General features: G+C 41.3%; 1 protein-coding gene across 4 annotated transcripts in view; it reads left to right on the top strand.

Annotated features, from left to right (window-relative positions):
- Positions 1 to 11,920, top strand: part of unc13bb (unc-13 homolog Bb (C. elegans)) — a 74,090-nt gene extending 62,170 nt beyond the window's left edge. For 3 of the 4 annotated variants that reach the window (XM_047805024.1, XM_047805022.1, XM_047805025.1), the window contains 12 exons: positions 518 to 595; positions 677 to 754; positions 4,401 to 4,421; positions 4,731 to 4,819; positions 5,436 to 5,582; positions 5,787 to 5,910; positions 6,096 to 6,146; positions 7,859 to 7,936; positions 8,017 to 8,164; positions 9,818 to 9,910; positions 10,719 to 10,878; positions 11,176 to 11,920. In XM_047805024.1, coding sequence (XP_047660980.1) covers positions 518 to 595; positions 677 to 754; positions 4,401 to 4,421; positions 4,731 to 4,819; positions 5,436 to 5,582; positions 5,787 to 5,910; positions 6,096 to 6,146; positions 7,859 to 7,936; positions 8,017 to 8,164; positions 9,818 to 9,910; positions 10,719 to 10,878; positions 11,176 to 11,461 — 1,353 coding nt within the window. In that variant the 3' untranslated portion in view covers positions 11,462 to 11,920. The remainder of the gene's footprint in view (positions 1 to 517; positions 596 to 676; positions 755 to 4,400; positions 4,422 to 4,730; positions 4,820 to 5,435; positions 5,583 to 5,786; positions 5,911 to 6,095; positions 6,147 to 7,858; positions 7,937 to 8,016; positions 8,165 to 9,817; positions 9,911 to 10,718; positions 10,879 to 11,175) is intronic. The other variant, XM_047805023.1, reaches the window with a different exon arrangement.
- The last annotated feature ends 4,467 nt before the right edge of the window (positions 11,921 to 16,387 follow it).

The following is a 16,387-nucleotide window of genomic DNA, read 5'->3' as shown; positions in this document are numbered from 1 at the left end:
CGCCACCAAGGGGTCAAAATTCAGAACTTTTGTGTATCCAAAATGCACAAGCCAGCCAATCCTGGCTAATAAGTTCATCCGCCATTTTGGATTTTGTCCCAAACTGTTTACTTCTACCAAATCATGCACCTGTCATCTTCAGAGTAAACCTCAACGTATTTTAAAAGATTTTGAACACCAAACTGTCTGCCAGTAACGTACCAACAAATCTGACCACAGCTCTGCTTTCCTGAGATTCCTTAGGCAGCATCTGTAGCACGTCTGTTAACGTACGCCACACCGGGTCTGGGTGCTCGACCCTAAAAAATGCTGCTTGGAGCTTTCATTTCACTTTTAATCGATTTCTCGCTGGTGATTCTGGTCTTGCTGTAGTTTTCTAAGAAATCAGACAGTAGTTTTTTTCATAATATGTAAGGAATTAAACAATTATGGGTTTAGCTCTGACCTGGAGTAATTCTATAGGCCCTTGATTACAGTATTAATTACATGTGGTGTTTTTTTTTTTTCCCCACACTAGACTATTGCTAAGGTCCTGCTGCAATACAGTGCCATTTTGAAGAAGAGTTTTCCATCCTACTGTGACAAGGAGAAGATTGTGAGTCTGTACACCACACTGTGCTCAGTTTATCATCCGAATTCACCGGTTTCTAACTCCAAACCTTCTTCCCTTCATCAGCCCTGCATCCTGATGAACAACGTGCAACAGCTACGAGTTCAACTCGAGAAGATGTTCGAGTCCATGGGAGCTAAACAGGTAGGAGAAACAGGACAGTTTGAAGGTTCACCCGAGAACTAAACGATAGAGCCGTCTCGCCCTAACGAAACGTTTCAGTTTAATGAGCACGTGTACTTTTTTTTTTCTTCTTCTTCTTCTTCTTCTGCAATTTAATTATGTTAAAGGGGTTCTATGTGCTTTCAGGAGGTTTGATCTTCCCAGACAAAATGGGTTTGATTCGGCAAGTGGTCGTGTGAATTTTAGCATCTCAGACTCGATGATGAACTGAAAAATGTTGGCGTACGGACAAGAAGATGAAGCTATGAAGCATCGTTTTGCTAAAAATTGTAACCGAAGAGCTAAACAAGCGAATACCAACAACGTTTGACCTTTTAATGACGATTATTAGTCCCTAGATGAAAATAAGACCATCTGAAGTGGTTATGTTTATGTAACGGTGCTTCATGATGCCACTTTTGTTGAATCCTAGATCAGACAATGCTCTTGAACATATAGCAGGTTGAGTGCATCGTTTTTTTAAACGATCCATAATAGTGTTAAATTTGTTTAATTGGATAAATCTCAAAAGAGGATTAAAATCTACAGGAAAATCTTCTGCCGGACATTTTTCAGCTCTACTGTAGTATTTGTCGAAGTACACAGTTTAGTCCACTGAAATAATCCTCCGGGTGCAAATCCAAACCCGGGTCCTGCTAGAGAAGGTGATGGGAACAGATTCTGTCTTTCCCGGATGTATTTACGTACAGTATCTGATAAAGCAAATGATTGTACACAAATGATTGTACACACTTTTGTTGTACACCTTTTTGGTCTGATCGTGATCACTTAGTAAGGAATATGTTCTAATATCTTTTCACCTCAGATTGCCACAGAGGAAGCAAGGGTAATGAGTGTTATACCCTTCTTTATAAAAGTATTTTGTTGTAGTTTTGAATCCACACTGAAATTAGAGTTAAAAGAAATACATTCCTGAGGAGTATTAAACACAGCCTGACCCTATTAAGAATTTATTTAAAAAAGGTCACGCCCCTTTTTCTCATTGTGACTGACAAGCACCTAGGCCACACCTCCTTCATTGTTCCTGACAAGCACCTAGGCCTCGCCTCCTTGATTGTTACTGACAAGCACCTAGGCCACACCTCCTTCATTGTTCCTCACAAGCACCTAGGCCACGCCTCCTTGATTGTTACTGACAAGCACCTAGGCCACACCTCCTTCATTGTTCCTCACAAGCACCTAGGCCACACCTCCTTCATTGTTGGTGACAAACACCTAGGCCACACCTCCTTCATTGTTGGTGACAAACACCTAGGCCACACCTCCTTCATTGTTGGTGACAAACACCTAGGTCACGCCTCTTTCACTGACTAGCACACACTTATGCCACACCTCCTTCATTGTTACTGACAAGCTCCTAGGCCACGCCTCCTTGATTGTTACTGACTAGCACAGAGGCCATGCCTCTTTCACTGACTAACAGACACAGGCTACACCTCCTTCATTCTTACTGACAAGCGCATAGGCCACACCTCCTACATTGCTGGGGACAAGCACCTAGGCCACGCCTCCTTTGTTATGACAAGCACTTAGGCCATGACTTTTTCATTGTTACTGACAAACACCTAGGCCACGCTTCCTTCATTGTTACTGACAAGCACAGAGGCTATGCCTCTTTCACTGACTAACAGACACTTAGGCCACACCTCCTTCATTCTTACTGACAAGTGCATAGGCCACGCCTCCTACATTGCTGGTGACAAACACCTAGGCCACACCTCCTTCATTGTTACGGACAATCACCAATGCCACGCCTCCTTCATTGCCGTCCACACCTTCATCACAGTCACATCCCCCTTCTCACTTTATAATCAGCTTGTCATTGTAGTGTGTAGGCTATTTTAATCGTCTTAGTTTAATTTCTAGTAAAGAACCCGTTTCCTGTGTAGAAGTAAAAGAATAGTGAGCTTTGGTCAGATGAATAGCTCAACAGTTACACAGTGCTGTTCTTTCCCTTATTAAAGTTGGATGATATAGTGGACCCTGAGCAGGAGGATCAGGAAGACCTGGAGGTGGGTGTGTGGAGGTGGAGTAGTGATGTGAATGTTAGTTGAAATGGTCTATATACAGTACTTGTGTACATTTATTATATTATTCCTTTCTGGTCTTTATGTTGCCTCTCTTTGGTTACATGTGTGTAGCTGATATCAGAAGAGGAGAAGGTTGGTGAGGATGGCGTGATGGTTGTAGGCCATGCTAGAGCAATTGATTCTTAGTGTTATAGTAGCTATAACAGTAGTTCTCTCTCTCCCTCTCTCTCTCTCCTCTGCCCCACTTCATTATGGGTTCCTTATATTTTTTCCCTCAATGTTTTTTTTTATATATATATATACACAGCATGACAGCAAAGATATCAAGGTAGGTCTCAGATAAAGCATATATGCATCCATGTCAGTGCATGCATGTGTATATCAACAATCACAAAGCATACAGTAATGTAAAGCATTTTATTACATAGTTGTTTAGAGCGCCCTCTAGTGACGCTCTGACAGGACTGCGTCTTTTCTCCCTTATTCTCTCAGCTGTGTGACAGTGAGGTTGAGGATGATGGTGGGGAGGTGATGAAGGTTTGTTAATAGAGGTGGGGTAGAATTAGTCTTTTTTTTTCCCCCAGTGTGTGTTTGAAATGAGGTTTGTACTTTGATATCATCTCCTGAAGGTCACGTCATGACCTCGTGTGAGTGCTTGTGTTCTAATTCGTCTGTCTCTCTCTCTCGCACACACACACACGTTCCCCTCACACACTCGATTCACACAGTGTCGATTATCCGAACATAACATTAAGCAATTAATGATTTGCTTCAAACTTTTTGTGCTTGCAATGAATCGGTTAGAAGCTAAATTAATAGTCTGTGCAGTAATTATCATCTTAATAGTTTGTTAGTTAGCTGTTTGACAACCTTTTTTTTTTTTTTATTTAACAGTTGGTTTGTTCATTTATAAATCTTATAAATCCTGAAAAAAATCATAATAAAAATTCCTCATTATAAAAAATCACTTTCATCATATGTGGTAAAAGTACTGGTTTTAAATATCTGATGAAATTAAAATGGTGTAAAGATGTTTACTGTCTAACTCTCACAAAACACAAGTTCATCTACTAACAATGGTGCTGTGTTCGGCTTTAACTCGGAAGTGGGAACATGGGGATATGATTACGATTAACAGGATAATTACAGGTACAAACGAAGGAAAAACAAAGCCTTTATGTTCTTGCTCTGGGCGGCCATGTTGGTTCGGTCGAGGAGAGTTTTAGTCGAATGCAGCATTAAATCACAAGCGACTGTCGCAACAACATCGTCAGCCAATAAGGTGATTTAATGCAAATTAGCCGCACCAGTTCTCTCAGACGATTGGACGAACTCAGGAAGGCTCTGTTTTCTCAAAGATACAGTCTTTTGTTGAATTATTATTATTTTTATTATTATTATTATTATTATTATTATTATTATTATTATTAAACTTCTGAGAAGTAATACGATGCTGCTGTTACCGTTGGGTCCCTGATGTCCTTCCCATGTGTGATTACAGAACACGGTGGCAATGTATCAGTGCATTATACAGTTTATTAAAATTATATACTCATTTTTTTCCCTCCCATACAAAGGTGGACCCCATGAGTACAAAGGTGGGTTCAGGTGTGTGGGTGTGTGTGTGTGTGGGTGTGTGGGAGAAAATTACCCATGTGTGAATCAGCCCAATTTCCTTTCCACTGGGGTTTCTGTAACTGAGGATTTGGGGGATTTAGTGTTTTTCTGTCACACTGGGGTTGATATTCACTTCCAGGAGGTCACTTGGTGCAGCTGTTATGAAACTGCAGATGTTTTATTTAAGGATGGTTTACCTGTGTAGAAATAGAATAAATTAGATTGATTTTGTGTGTGTGTGTGTGTGTGTGTGTGTGTGTGTGTGTGTGTGTGTGTGTGTGTGTCTGCAGATGGACACAGAAGCCAGTGACACACTCAATGAGCTCCAGGTGAAGCTGAACAACGTGCTGGATGAGTTGAGCTCCACGTTTTCAAATACGTAATGCTTCATTTTATTATTTATAGTGTACATACTGAGTGTGAATGAATGTAGCACTGTATCTAATACACTGTGAGAGAGAGAGAGTGAATGTAGCACTGTATCTAATACACTGTGAGAGAGAGTGAATGTAGCACTGTATCTAATACACTGTGAGAGAGAGAGAGTGAATGTAGCACTGTATCTAATACACTGTGAGAGAGAGTGAATGTAGCACTGTATCTAATACACTGTGAGAGAGAGAGAGTGAATGTAGCACTGTATCTAATACACTGTGAGAGAGAGAGAGTGAATGTAGCACTGTATCTAATACACTGTGAGAGAGAGAGAGTGAATGTAGCACTGTATCTAATACACTGTGTGAGAGAGTGAATGTAGCACTGTACTGTATCTAATACACTGTGTGAGAGAGTGAATGTAGCACTGTACTGTATCTAATACACTGTGTGAGAGAGTGAATGTAGCACTGTACTGTATCTAATACACTGTGAGAGAGAGTTAATGTAACACTGTACTGTATCTAATACACTGTGAGAGAGAGAGAGTGAATGTAGCACTGTACTGTATCTAATACACTGCGAATGCAGCACTATATGACTACCTTCCGCCTGTCCAGTTTTCAGAGTCGTATTGATGAGTGCACACGGCAGATGGCGAGTCTGCTCTACCAGATTAAAGGTCCAGCGAACGCCAGCAGCCGTAACCAAGTGGAGGCCGATTCAGACAACATGCTCCGCCCCCTCATGGATTTCCTGGACGGAAAGTGAGTCAGACTCGCTTCTGTTTGTCCACCAAACGTTTACTTCAGAACTGAAAAATATTCACTTGTTGTTTTTATATAGTGCTTAAGTAGTTCTAATCAGTGGACTTAAAACAGAAATCATATGAATTGTAATTTCATTAAAACCGTCACTTTAATCCACGTGTGTGTGTGTGTGTGTGTGTGTGTGTGTGTGTGTGTGTTCAGTTTGATGCTGTTCGCCTCGGTGTGTGAGAAGACCGTTTTGAAGCGGGTTCTGAAGGAGTTGTGGAGGATCGTGATGAACAGTCTGGAGAAGACCATCGTCCTGCCTCAAGGCAACGACAGCTTTGTAAGATTTTCCCCTTCGCTCTCGCTCCACTGTGCACACGATACAAAACTGTATGTTCATCTTGGGTCAAAGACGAATAACAATATCTTGTGTTTTTCTTAAATCATCGCTAATAATATTCAGTTAGAACTTTTACATAGTACATCGATAACTCATCGTTGCTTTCTTTGCTGCCTCTCGAACAGGGCAACATATTTTCCGCGGCCAAAGATCTCGGCCAGCTCTCCAAGCTCAAGGTAATCACATGATTAATAGCTTCACTTTAAACACGGAGCGCTTCCAAATGAACTCCTGCTGGATTCGTCGACCCTGCATCCTTCAGGCCGTGATCTGGAAATAATAATCGATCAAAGTCCTCCGTCTTTGAGGATGTACGGATTTTGAAAAAGAGCCTCAGACAAATCAGGCCACATAAAAGATGTGTTCAGCAGTGTTTACATTTACAGCATGTGACAGACGCCCTTATCCAGAGCGACGTACATAAGTGCTTAAATCTCTAGCATTGAATACATTAATGCTGGCTCACTAGGTTACATACTTAAGATACCATGAGTTTAAAACATTTGTTCAAAGTTACAATGAAAAAGTGTCAAAGGTTTTTTTTAAATGCAAAAGATAAGGAAGGAAAGAAGTGCTAGTTGAAGTGTTTCCTGAATAAGTAGGTCTTCAACCGCCGCTTGAAAATAGCCAGTGACTCGGCTGTCCGAACCTCTAGGGGAAGTTCATTCCACCACCTCGGTGCCAGAACAGAGAAGAGTCTTGTAGTATACTTGCCTCTTACCCTGAGAGATGGTGGGACCAGTCGAGCAGTGCTGGTAGATCTGAGGGTGTGAGGTGGGTGCAGTTTGAGGAGTGATGAGGGCTTTGAGGTAAGATGGAGATGGTCTATTTTTGGCTTTGTAGGCCAGCATCAGTGTTTTGAATCGGATGCGTGCAGCTACCGGAAGCCAGTGGAGGGATCGCAGCAGCGGGGGGGTGTGGAGAACTTAGGCAGGTTGAAAACAAGCCGGGCAGCTGCATTTTGGATCATTTGCAGAGGTCGGATCGCGTTCATAGGTAGACCTGCTAGCAGTGCGTCGCAGTAATCCAGTTTAGAAATGACAAGAGACTGAACAAGTACCTGAGCAGCCTGTGTGGACAAAAATGTCCGAATCCTTCTAATGTTGTAGAGAAGAAACCGACATGAGCGGGTCACATTAGCAACATGAGAGGAAAAGGGCCGTTGATTGTCCATGGTTACCCCAAGGGTGCGAGCTGTGGCTGAAGGGGAGATGAGATCGTTGTGCAGGGATATAGTAAGAACCAGCAGTGTTTGCTAATGTCAGGTTAGACTAAACTATTGTGTATCCCAGATGCCAAAAAATGGAGTTTTCTCCTGTTTTGTCGTGTTCATGTTGATGATCGAAAGTCTTCGTCATGTCTCACTCTGCAGTGGTTATATGAAGCTCATATGAAAGTAGACACTCTATACTCGATTTTGTATTGTTTCATCAGTATTTTTGTTTTTATCTGGAATACTAGGAACAATATATTCATCTTCTTTAAACTAAACGTTGATCTCAAACCCATTTCTGCTCTCGGAGATCCGAGTGTTTGTTTCATAAGCATCTTAAATTTTGTAGGTGTTTAACTTCAACCACTAAAATTCCGTGTACGGTTATAAACGGAGGGGGAAAACACAGTCCTGACTCATTTCAGATCAGCCTGAAATCATTGGTTTGTTTTTCACGGATTGAAAAAGTCCATTTTATTTCCTCTGGCAGAATGAAACTGAGTTTCTGGTAAAATTGACTTGAATAAATTAGACCGAGTTCATGTCTATTAGTGAAGGAAAGGAGACACCTTGTATACAAGCTTTTTCTTATTCAAGTATTCTGACATATTTGACCACATTTGGACTCACAGTTGTTTGTATAAGTAACGTTTCTTGCCCCTTCTCTTCCTGCAGGATCACATGTCCGGAGAAGCCAAAAGCCTCACGCCTAAGCAGTGTGCGGTGATGGACGTGGCTCTGGACACTATAAAGGTATTGGATACATCAGCCAAGGACTCCGTGAGCAGTGTCGTGTAGTCCATGAGTATAATGATTTCTTTTTCTCTCCTCAGCAATACTTTCACGCTGGAGGAAACGGGCTAAAGAAAGCCTTCCTGGAGAAGAGCGCTGAGCTCTCGTCGCTCCGTCACGCCCTCTCACTTTATACACAGACCACCGACACGCTCATCAAGACCTTCGTCACCACGCAGCACGCCCAGGGTACGAGTCTCTCTTCCTTTCTCTCCCACACACACACACACTACATTTATCCACCAGACGGTCCACTGTCTGTAATCCGCCATTAAATACGAGTACACGCTCAAACAGTCAGCCGATGAGGTACGAGTCATTTCTACGTGTTGTGATGTTACTCTTGTCGCTCACAGAAGAAACTATTGAGCACAATAACTTCATCTTGGTCAAAGTGAGGTCACTGTTGGGTGGGGCTTTGTAAATATGCTGGTCAAGGTGGATCCTAAACTGTGTGGTCGTGATGAAGGTCGTTAAGCTGTAATTATGGCAATGGTCTTTTTCTTATAAGATGGTGTGTTGACCTCAGGTTAGTTCAGAGGTCATTCAAAACCATCTTGTGTGTTTGCCTTTGTGTGTGTGTGTGTGTGTGTGTGTGTGTGTGTGTTGTTTTTTTTGTTTTTTCTCGTTTGTTTTGAGCAGCTTAAAATCTCACCACCTTCATTATCTGAATCGGATCTTTGGCTTCTCGGCCAGGTGAATGTTTAGGTCACCAAACACACACACACACGTGCACACACACACACACGGGTGGGTGGATGAGCTTTCGTGTGTTCAGTCAGTCTGCCTTCTGACATGTATTTTGAAATGTAGGAGGAAACATTGGAGGAGAACGTGCACAGTGTGCAGCACTAGGAACATGTACATTTATTGATTTTCACTGGGGTTCCTGGAGAGATGGTGCAGCAGAGAAACGACCTGAAACAGAAAAGAATAACTGTGCTACTGTGTACTGGGGACAGAAGGTTCCAGTAAAGAAAGCTCCGGTCTGATGGGAAACCTATTATAAACTCTGTACACTGTGGTTCTGAGGTGTTGCGTTATGATCCAGTGGCCACTAGAGGTCACTACTGAGCCCAGTCTGTTTTCCTGTTTGATGTCTGCAACAATTTCTGCCTCTTTATCACTGCTCCTGAGTGTCAGATCTCTGCTGTATGTCGCATGTTTCTTCCTCATCTTCTGTGCTGTGCTTCGTGACTGTCCTGTCCTCTTCCTGTGCTGTGCTTTTTTTTTTCTCTCTGCTGCTTCTTCTACCCCAGTGCATGATGGGAAAGGGATGAGGATTACGTCTGGCGAGAACGTTCAGCCATCCAGGGGTAGGTGATAATGTGATGTCGTTTGACTCCCCACACCGTTTCCTAGTCTACGTCACCTCCAGTCTGTTTATTCTCCTGCTATATTATCCTAAAGAGGAGATGATGATGATGATGATGATATTTCAGTATCACTGCTCACAATCCTGTGGGTGAAAATAAATCACACACAATTTGACGGTTCCCATTAAATTAGCAAGTTTGCCACACAAATCAGCAAAGTGAAGTTGAGTGCATATGTTTGTGCCCCCATACCCAGTTGGAATTGTATCGATCCAAAATGCACGGTTTATCCCAAGGAGTATGAAATCTTTTGCACTTCAGTGTTTCATGCGAGCTTTCATTTTGTGATACATTTTTAATTTAATCATGAAACCACAAACACACACACACACACACACACACACACGAAAATCTTTGTATATATGACTAAACATCAGCCAGAGTGAAGATTTTGTTCTGATATGTTTGACGTGTGTGTGTGTGTGTGTGTGTGTGTGTGTGTGTGTGTGTGTGTGTGTGCGCGCAGGCTCAGGTGTGGAGAAGCCTTTAGGAGAGGTGTCCATTCAGATTGATCTGTTCACTCATCCAGGCACAGGAGAGCACAAGGTCACGGTTAAAGGTCAGTGATTAAAGATCCATACTTCATTTCTAGAGTAACAGCTCCATCACAGAGAACGTTAACGCTGAAGATTTCTGTAAGACGACGTTTATTTAATATCGCCGAAGTCGTCTCTAGGCTCAGTGCTTTGTAACTAATATTCAGAGAACGATTATCAGGACAGGTGAGTTTACACGTCGAGGTTTCTTTATCACGTGACAAAGCTGCTTTTTTTTTGGTCTTAGAAAGCCTGTTATGGTGATAACAGGAGCTAAGCTTCTTTTACAGATGTTAAACAGATGTTTTTTACTTTTAATGCATAAATATATAACAGCACACCTTTGAGTGTATGATTTATAAACTTTTTTCGTTTTCCTGAGCAGCGTGACGTTTTTAACCTTGTGTTCGGCTGCTTGATAAAAGCTCTCCTCAAATCCTTATTTATTTATTTAGTTTATTTAATACAAGTAAAAAAAAATCGTAATATAATTAAAATATTATTGTAATATAATTATAATATTATTGTAATATAATTATAATATTATTGTAATATTATTGTAATATAAATTATATTATTGTAATATTGTAATATAATTATACTATTATTGTAATATAAATTAATATTATTGTGATATAATTTTTATATTATTATAATATAATTATAATATTATTGTAATGTTAATCATGCTTTTTTCTTTCAAATGTAAAACTCAAAGCCAACAAAACACAACTGTAGCTTTCGTGGGCTGTTTTATTTATTTTTCACTTTAAAAATCCAACCTCTGTAATGAACCTGGATTAAATCCCTTCACCTCCTGTTTGTACTCAGTCGTGGCAGCGAACGATCTGAGGTGGCAGACATCCGGAATGTTCCGTCCCTTCGTGGAGGTGACGATGATCGGGCCGCACCTCAACGACAAGAAACGCAAATTCACCACCAAATCCAAGAACAACAGCTGGGCGCCGAAATTCAACGAGACTTTCCACTTGTGAGTAAAAGACGTTTATTAGGGGAAGATAAAAAAGAGCACTGGAGGAGTCGTATACAGTCCGGATCATAGATGATCGTTTTCCTTTTTTTCCTTATATTTGTAACACAAACATAGAAACGTAGCTGCCGTGGCTGAGATGCCGAGGTGCTGGAGGAGCATCAGACAAGCTTGCTCATTAAAATATTAGGCCACACCCATTAGCTCTCTATTGCTCTTTTCATGCCCATGTTTTTGATGTCTTTTTCTTGCCGTGTCTCTTGATGTAATCGGTCGTGTCTTTGGTGTGAACGACAGCATCCTGGGGAACGAGGACGGCCCAGACTGTTACGAGCTGCAGGTGTGCGTGAAGGACTACTGTTTTGGCCGAGCGGACCGCGTGGTGGGCGTGGCCGTCATCCAGCTGCGTGACGTGGCTCAGCGAGCGAGCTGCGCCTGCTGGTGTCCGCTGGGCCCTCAGGTGCACATGGACGACACGGGGCTGACTGTGCTGCGCATCCTGTCCCAGCGCTCGGGGGACGAGGTGGCCAGAGAGTTCGTCAAGCTCAAATCAGAAACGCGCTCAGCCGAGGAGGGGAGATGAGAACCTCGAGAACCTCAGAGCAGTGGTGAAGGAATATAACAGTGGATATAAGTGCTTTCTATTAGTACTGGAAGGATCCATAGGTGAGGAGATTCACCTGTCCTGTTTCTTGCGTTGTGGTTTTGGAGGATGGAGGACAAATTTACCAGGACGTCCTGTCCTTCAGGCCATCCAATCAAGATAGTGTTTTAAAAAGCAAGCAACTTCTCTTTCATATGAAAACTCTCTCTCTCTTTCTCTCTCTCTCTCTCTCTCTCTCTTTCTCCTTGTTACTCTATTACTTTCTCAAAAGTAAGATTTGTCGATTGCCTACTGTGTGTGTGTTTGTAAATGTGAGTCTGTGTGTGTGTGTGTGTGTGGGAGAGTGTTTGTAAATGTGAGTGTGTGTGTGAGAGAGATTGTAAGTGTGAGAGAGATTGTGTGAGTGTTTGTAAATGTGAGTGTGTGTGGGTGTGAGAGAGAGAGTGTGTGAGTGTTTGTAAATGTGGGTGTGTGTGTGTGTGAGAGAGAGAGAGAGAGAGAGAGAGAGAGAGAGACAGTGAGTGTTTTTAAATGTGAGTGTGAGTGAGTGTAAATGTGAGTTTGTGTGTGTTTGTAAATGTGTGAGTTTGTAAATGTGTGTGTGTGTGAGAGAGTGAGTGAGTGTAAATGTGTGTGTGTGTGTGTGTGTGTGTGAGAGAGAGAGAGAGAGAGAGAGAGAGAGAGACAGTGAGTGTTTTTAAATGTGAGTGTGAGTGAGTGTAAATGTGAGTTTGTGTGTGTGTTTGTAAATGTGTGAGTTTGTAAATGTGTGTGTGTGTGTGAGAGAGTGAGTGAGTGTAAATGTGTGTGTGTGTGTGAGAGAGAGAGAGAGAGAGAGAGAGAGAGTGTGTGTTTATAAATGTAAATGTGAGATTTTCTAAATGTGAGTGCGTGTGTGTGTGTGTGAGAGAGAGAGAGAGAGATAGAGTGTTTATAAATGTAAATGTGTGAGTTTGTAAATGTGAGTGTGTGTGTGTGTTTGTGTGAGAGAGAGAGTGTGTTTATAAATGTAAATGTGTGAGTTTGTAAGTGTGTGTGTGTGTGTGTGTGTTAGAGAGTGAGTGTTTGTAAATGTGTGTGTGTGAGAGTGAGTGAGAGAGGGAGAGAGAGTGTTTGTAAATGTAAATGTGTGAGTTTGTAAATGTGAGTGTGTGTGAGTGTATGAGATTGAGTGGTTGTAAATGTGTGAGTGTTTGTGTTAAATGCGAGTATGTTTGTGTGAGTGTGTGTGAAGATCCTCAAACAGTCCACTACACGGGGTCTCTGTGTGTATTGTACACTTTCACTCACCCTTTTCTCCTCGTCAATGTAAAAGCCTTATTTTGTCAAACGTGTCGAATTCGAGGGAAATAATTTCTGTAGTTTTACTTCTCACTGCTGGTTGAGTTGTTTTTTTTGTGTGTGTGTATTTATTAATTTATTAATACAAAGTGTTTCTGTCTGAATAATAAGATACACGACCCCTAACCCGACTCTGACGTGTCCGATGGCTAACTTTGTGCCTTCTGAACTACATCCTACCGCCGTGTGTTTTTCAGACGACGGATCGTCTTTCTGCTCTCGTGAGATTTCATACAAAATTTAAAGAGCCATCACATCACTTATGTGCAGATTTGTTACGATACGTTTTTTTTTTTGTTTTTTTTAAAGGGGCCGTGTGGAATTTTCCGAACCCATCCAGCCAACTGTTAAAATAACGTACATGGGTTGACCAGGGGGCGGGGCTTATTTCCGAGTTTTGTATTTTTTCACACTTGTAAACATTTACAGATTTCACCTTTAACCCGTTCCACAATATTTACGAGAAGCATTCTCTATTAGACGAGTGTGAAGGATTTTACTCTGTTATTCACGAGCGTTACAAGATGGCCAGTGTTCCATATGTTGTGTTTGTTTATGAAATATGTTGGATAAAAAAAAAAAAAAAGTGCCAAATGAATAAAACCTGTGAGGACAAATCTGAACGTTTGTGTTGGTGCAGTAATGTGAAATGCAACACTTTTATATTAGTGCGTGGACGCGTGTAAGAGAAGAGACGTCTCTGTGAGCTTAAATGTTAAAAAGAAAAAAAAAATTCTAAACGAATCGTACCGATGGTGAGATAAGGAGGCGGAGAGGACAGGTGGACATCCAACCAAAGTTATATTACAATGTCCTCACATGACATAATGGCGGCAAAAAAAAAAGATCAAACCGACGACAGCTCCTTTCCTGAAGATTACGGTGAGGCCGTTCTCATTTGGAGGAGAAGCTTTGATCCGTGATCTCCACCACCTCGTGTTCGATTCACTCAGAGTCACTTTCTCACCGAAGCTCAGACTCACACCGACCTGCATGAAGAACTGCACCGAGGTAGAGAACAAACCGGGATAACTTTTAAACCGACTGAACGTCACGTACGTGAAAGCTCTCGTTCAGTTCGGTTCACTAAACCAACTCACCACGAACAAATGGATCCGATCCAGACGGCCGACGTTCCTGGCGATCGTGACGTCTCTGTTCTGCTGTGGGCTTTTAAAATCATCCCCCTTATAGTGCCACAGAGACATGTTTATGTGCTTGACTTCAGTACAAAAGAAGCCTTAATGAATGAACATTGTGTAAATCATCAAATCATGAATCGGTCGGTTCGTTCGAGTCGTTTGTGAAGCGAATCAGAATCAGTTCTCTTTTTCTCATCATTTTTCATCCCTATTTATATTATTATTATTATTATTATTATTATTATTATTATTATTATTATTATTTTACCCTAACACACATTATGTAAATAACGTTCATCACACGAAAGCACTGCCATCTGATTACACAGAACACAGAACCCTGTGATGGCGACGACGTGTTTTTTGTTGTGTTGTTGTCCATATATTTGTCTTTGTGACAATTTTTGCTTTCAGTTTTCATTAAATGCCTTTTTTTTTATTATTGTGATTTCTTGCACCGACAGTAAATAAAATATTTTGGCATTGGAATGTTTTATTTTATCTCACACAAACAGTCAGTACTAAAAGAAACATGGTGTTGGTGGCATTCAGTTGTGTCGAAACTCCGATAAAGGACTTTTTACATTTTGTGATTTTCATTCACATGCATTTGAATCGGTTGTTCTTTATACGGTCGCATGATTCTTTACGTGTCACACACAACCACACCGAAAGGTTATAATGTGTAGGATTACACACACACACACACACACACATACACACAGTAGTGTTGTAGGTTAATACTAGTAATATTTCTGTTAATGATCACATTTTAATTAGAGCATTTAGCAGACTCCTTTATCCAGAACAACATACATTTTAATCTCATTTTATACGACTGATGATTAAGGGCCTTGCTCTAGGGCCCAGCAACGGCAGCCTGGTGGACCTGGGGTTTGAACTCCCCACCTTCTGATATGTGGTCCAACACCTTAAACATTAAGCTACTACATCCCACATTACTGCTGTACTTGTGTGTTTTTTGTGTTTGTGTGTTTCTGTTTGTGTGTTTGTATTTTCATGTTTGTGTGTTTGTTTGTGTTTTTGTGTGTATTTTCATGTTTGTGTGTTTGTTTGCATGTTTTTATTTGTGTTTGTCTGTTTGCATGTTTGTGTGTGGTTGTGTTTGCCATTTGTGTTTTTGTCTGTGTTTGTGTTGCAGTTTATTTATTTTACAAATTGCACCGTTGTAATATTTCTGTATTCAACTCTCCATGTGACCTGATTACTCTGTGAGATATATAAATAATAATAATAATAATAAATATAAAAATAAAAAGAGAGGGGCACGGTGGCTAGCATGTTTGCCTCACACCTCCAGGGTTGGGGGTTCGATTCCCGCCTCCGCCTTGTGTGTGTGGAGTTTGCATGTTCTCCCCGTGCCTCGGGGGTTTCCTCCGGGCGGGTACTCCGGTTTCCTCCCCCGGTCCAAAGACATGCATGGTAGGTTGATTATCATCTCTGGAAAAAATTGTCCGTAGTGTGTGTTTGAGTGAATGAGAGTGTGTGTGTGCCCTGTGATGGGTTGGCACTCCGTCCAGGGTGTATCCTGCCTCGATGCCCGATGACGCCTGAGATAGGCACAGGCTCCCCGTGACCCGAGAAGTTCAGATAAGCGGTAGAAAATGAATGAATTAAAATAAAAAGATTAATAAAAAAGAGAGAATACACAATGCCCAATAATTCATTTTGGAGGGTTTCCTCATCTTTTAGTAGTTCTGTCAGTTTTCTACAGTGTGTTGCAAAAGTATTTAACCCCCCACTTGAACTATTAGACATTTTGTATACCTATGCTATGACTCTGAACAAAATAACCCATAGTTATAAAGTTGTGTAAAAAAATATATATATATATAGTTTGTGAAATGATGTAAATTATTTGCACAAGTATTCACCCCATCACAACAAACAGAGTCATGTGATCTCTCTAAATTTTAGAAATCTCAATCTTATCTGTTGTTTCGTGTAAAATCACCAGCTATAATCCCAGTGACGTTTCTTTCAGTTAAAGGTAGTGACTCTACACCATGTGGAAAAGTTCACCAAAGGGGTGAAAATGTATGCAAGGCAACCTCACTAACATTTATACATTATAGACACTTCAAGGAAATGTAGGTGCTTGTTATTCAGGTGAATGGAGAACTACAACCACTTCATGATGTCCAGCTCCTTTGTGTTTCTCTCTCTCTCTCTCTCTCTCTCTCTCTCTCTCTCTCTCTCTCTCTCTCTCTCTGTCGTATTAGCATCTCTCTATCCTTACATACTCATAACCCCATCAGAACAACATACACAAATTTACACACAGTTCCTCCTGATCTGTGGTGGCGTTGTTCTGAATTCCATCAGCTTCCCGTCAGCACCGCTTACGATCTCCTCCTTCGTTTATTCTGTTTTCCTGGACGTTCTTCGCTGCCAGAGTCCA

Source organism: Tachysurus fulvidraco, chromosome 20, assembly GCF_022655615.1.
Source record: "Tachysurus fulvidraco isolate hzauxx_2018 chromosome 20, HZAU_PFXX_2.0, whole genome shotgun sequence".
NCBI lineage: Eukaryota > Metazoa > Chordata > Actinopteri > Siluriformes > Bagridae > Tachysurus > Tachysurus fulvidraco.
This window is presented reverse-complemented; position numbering and strand designations above follow the sequence as displayed.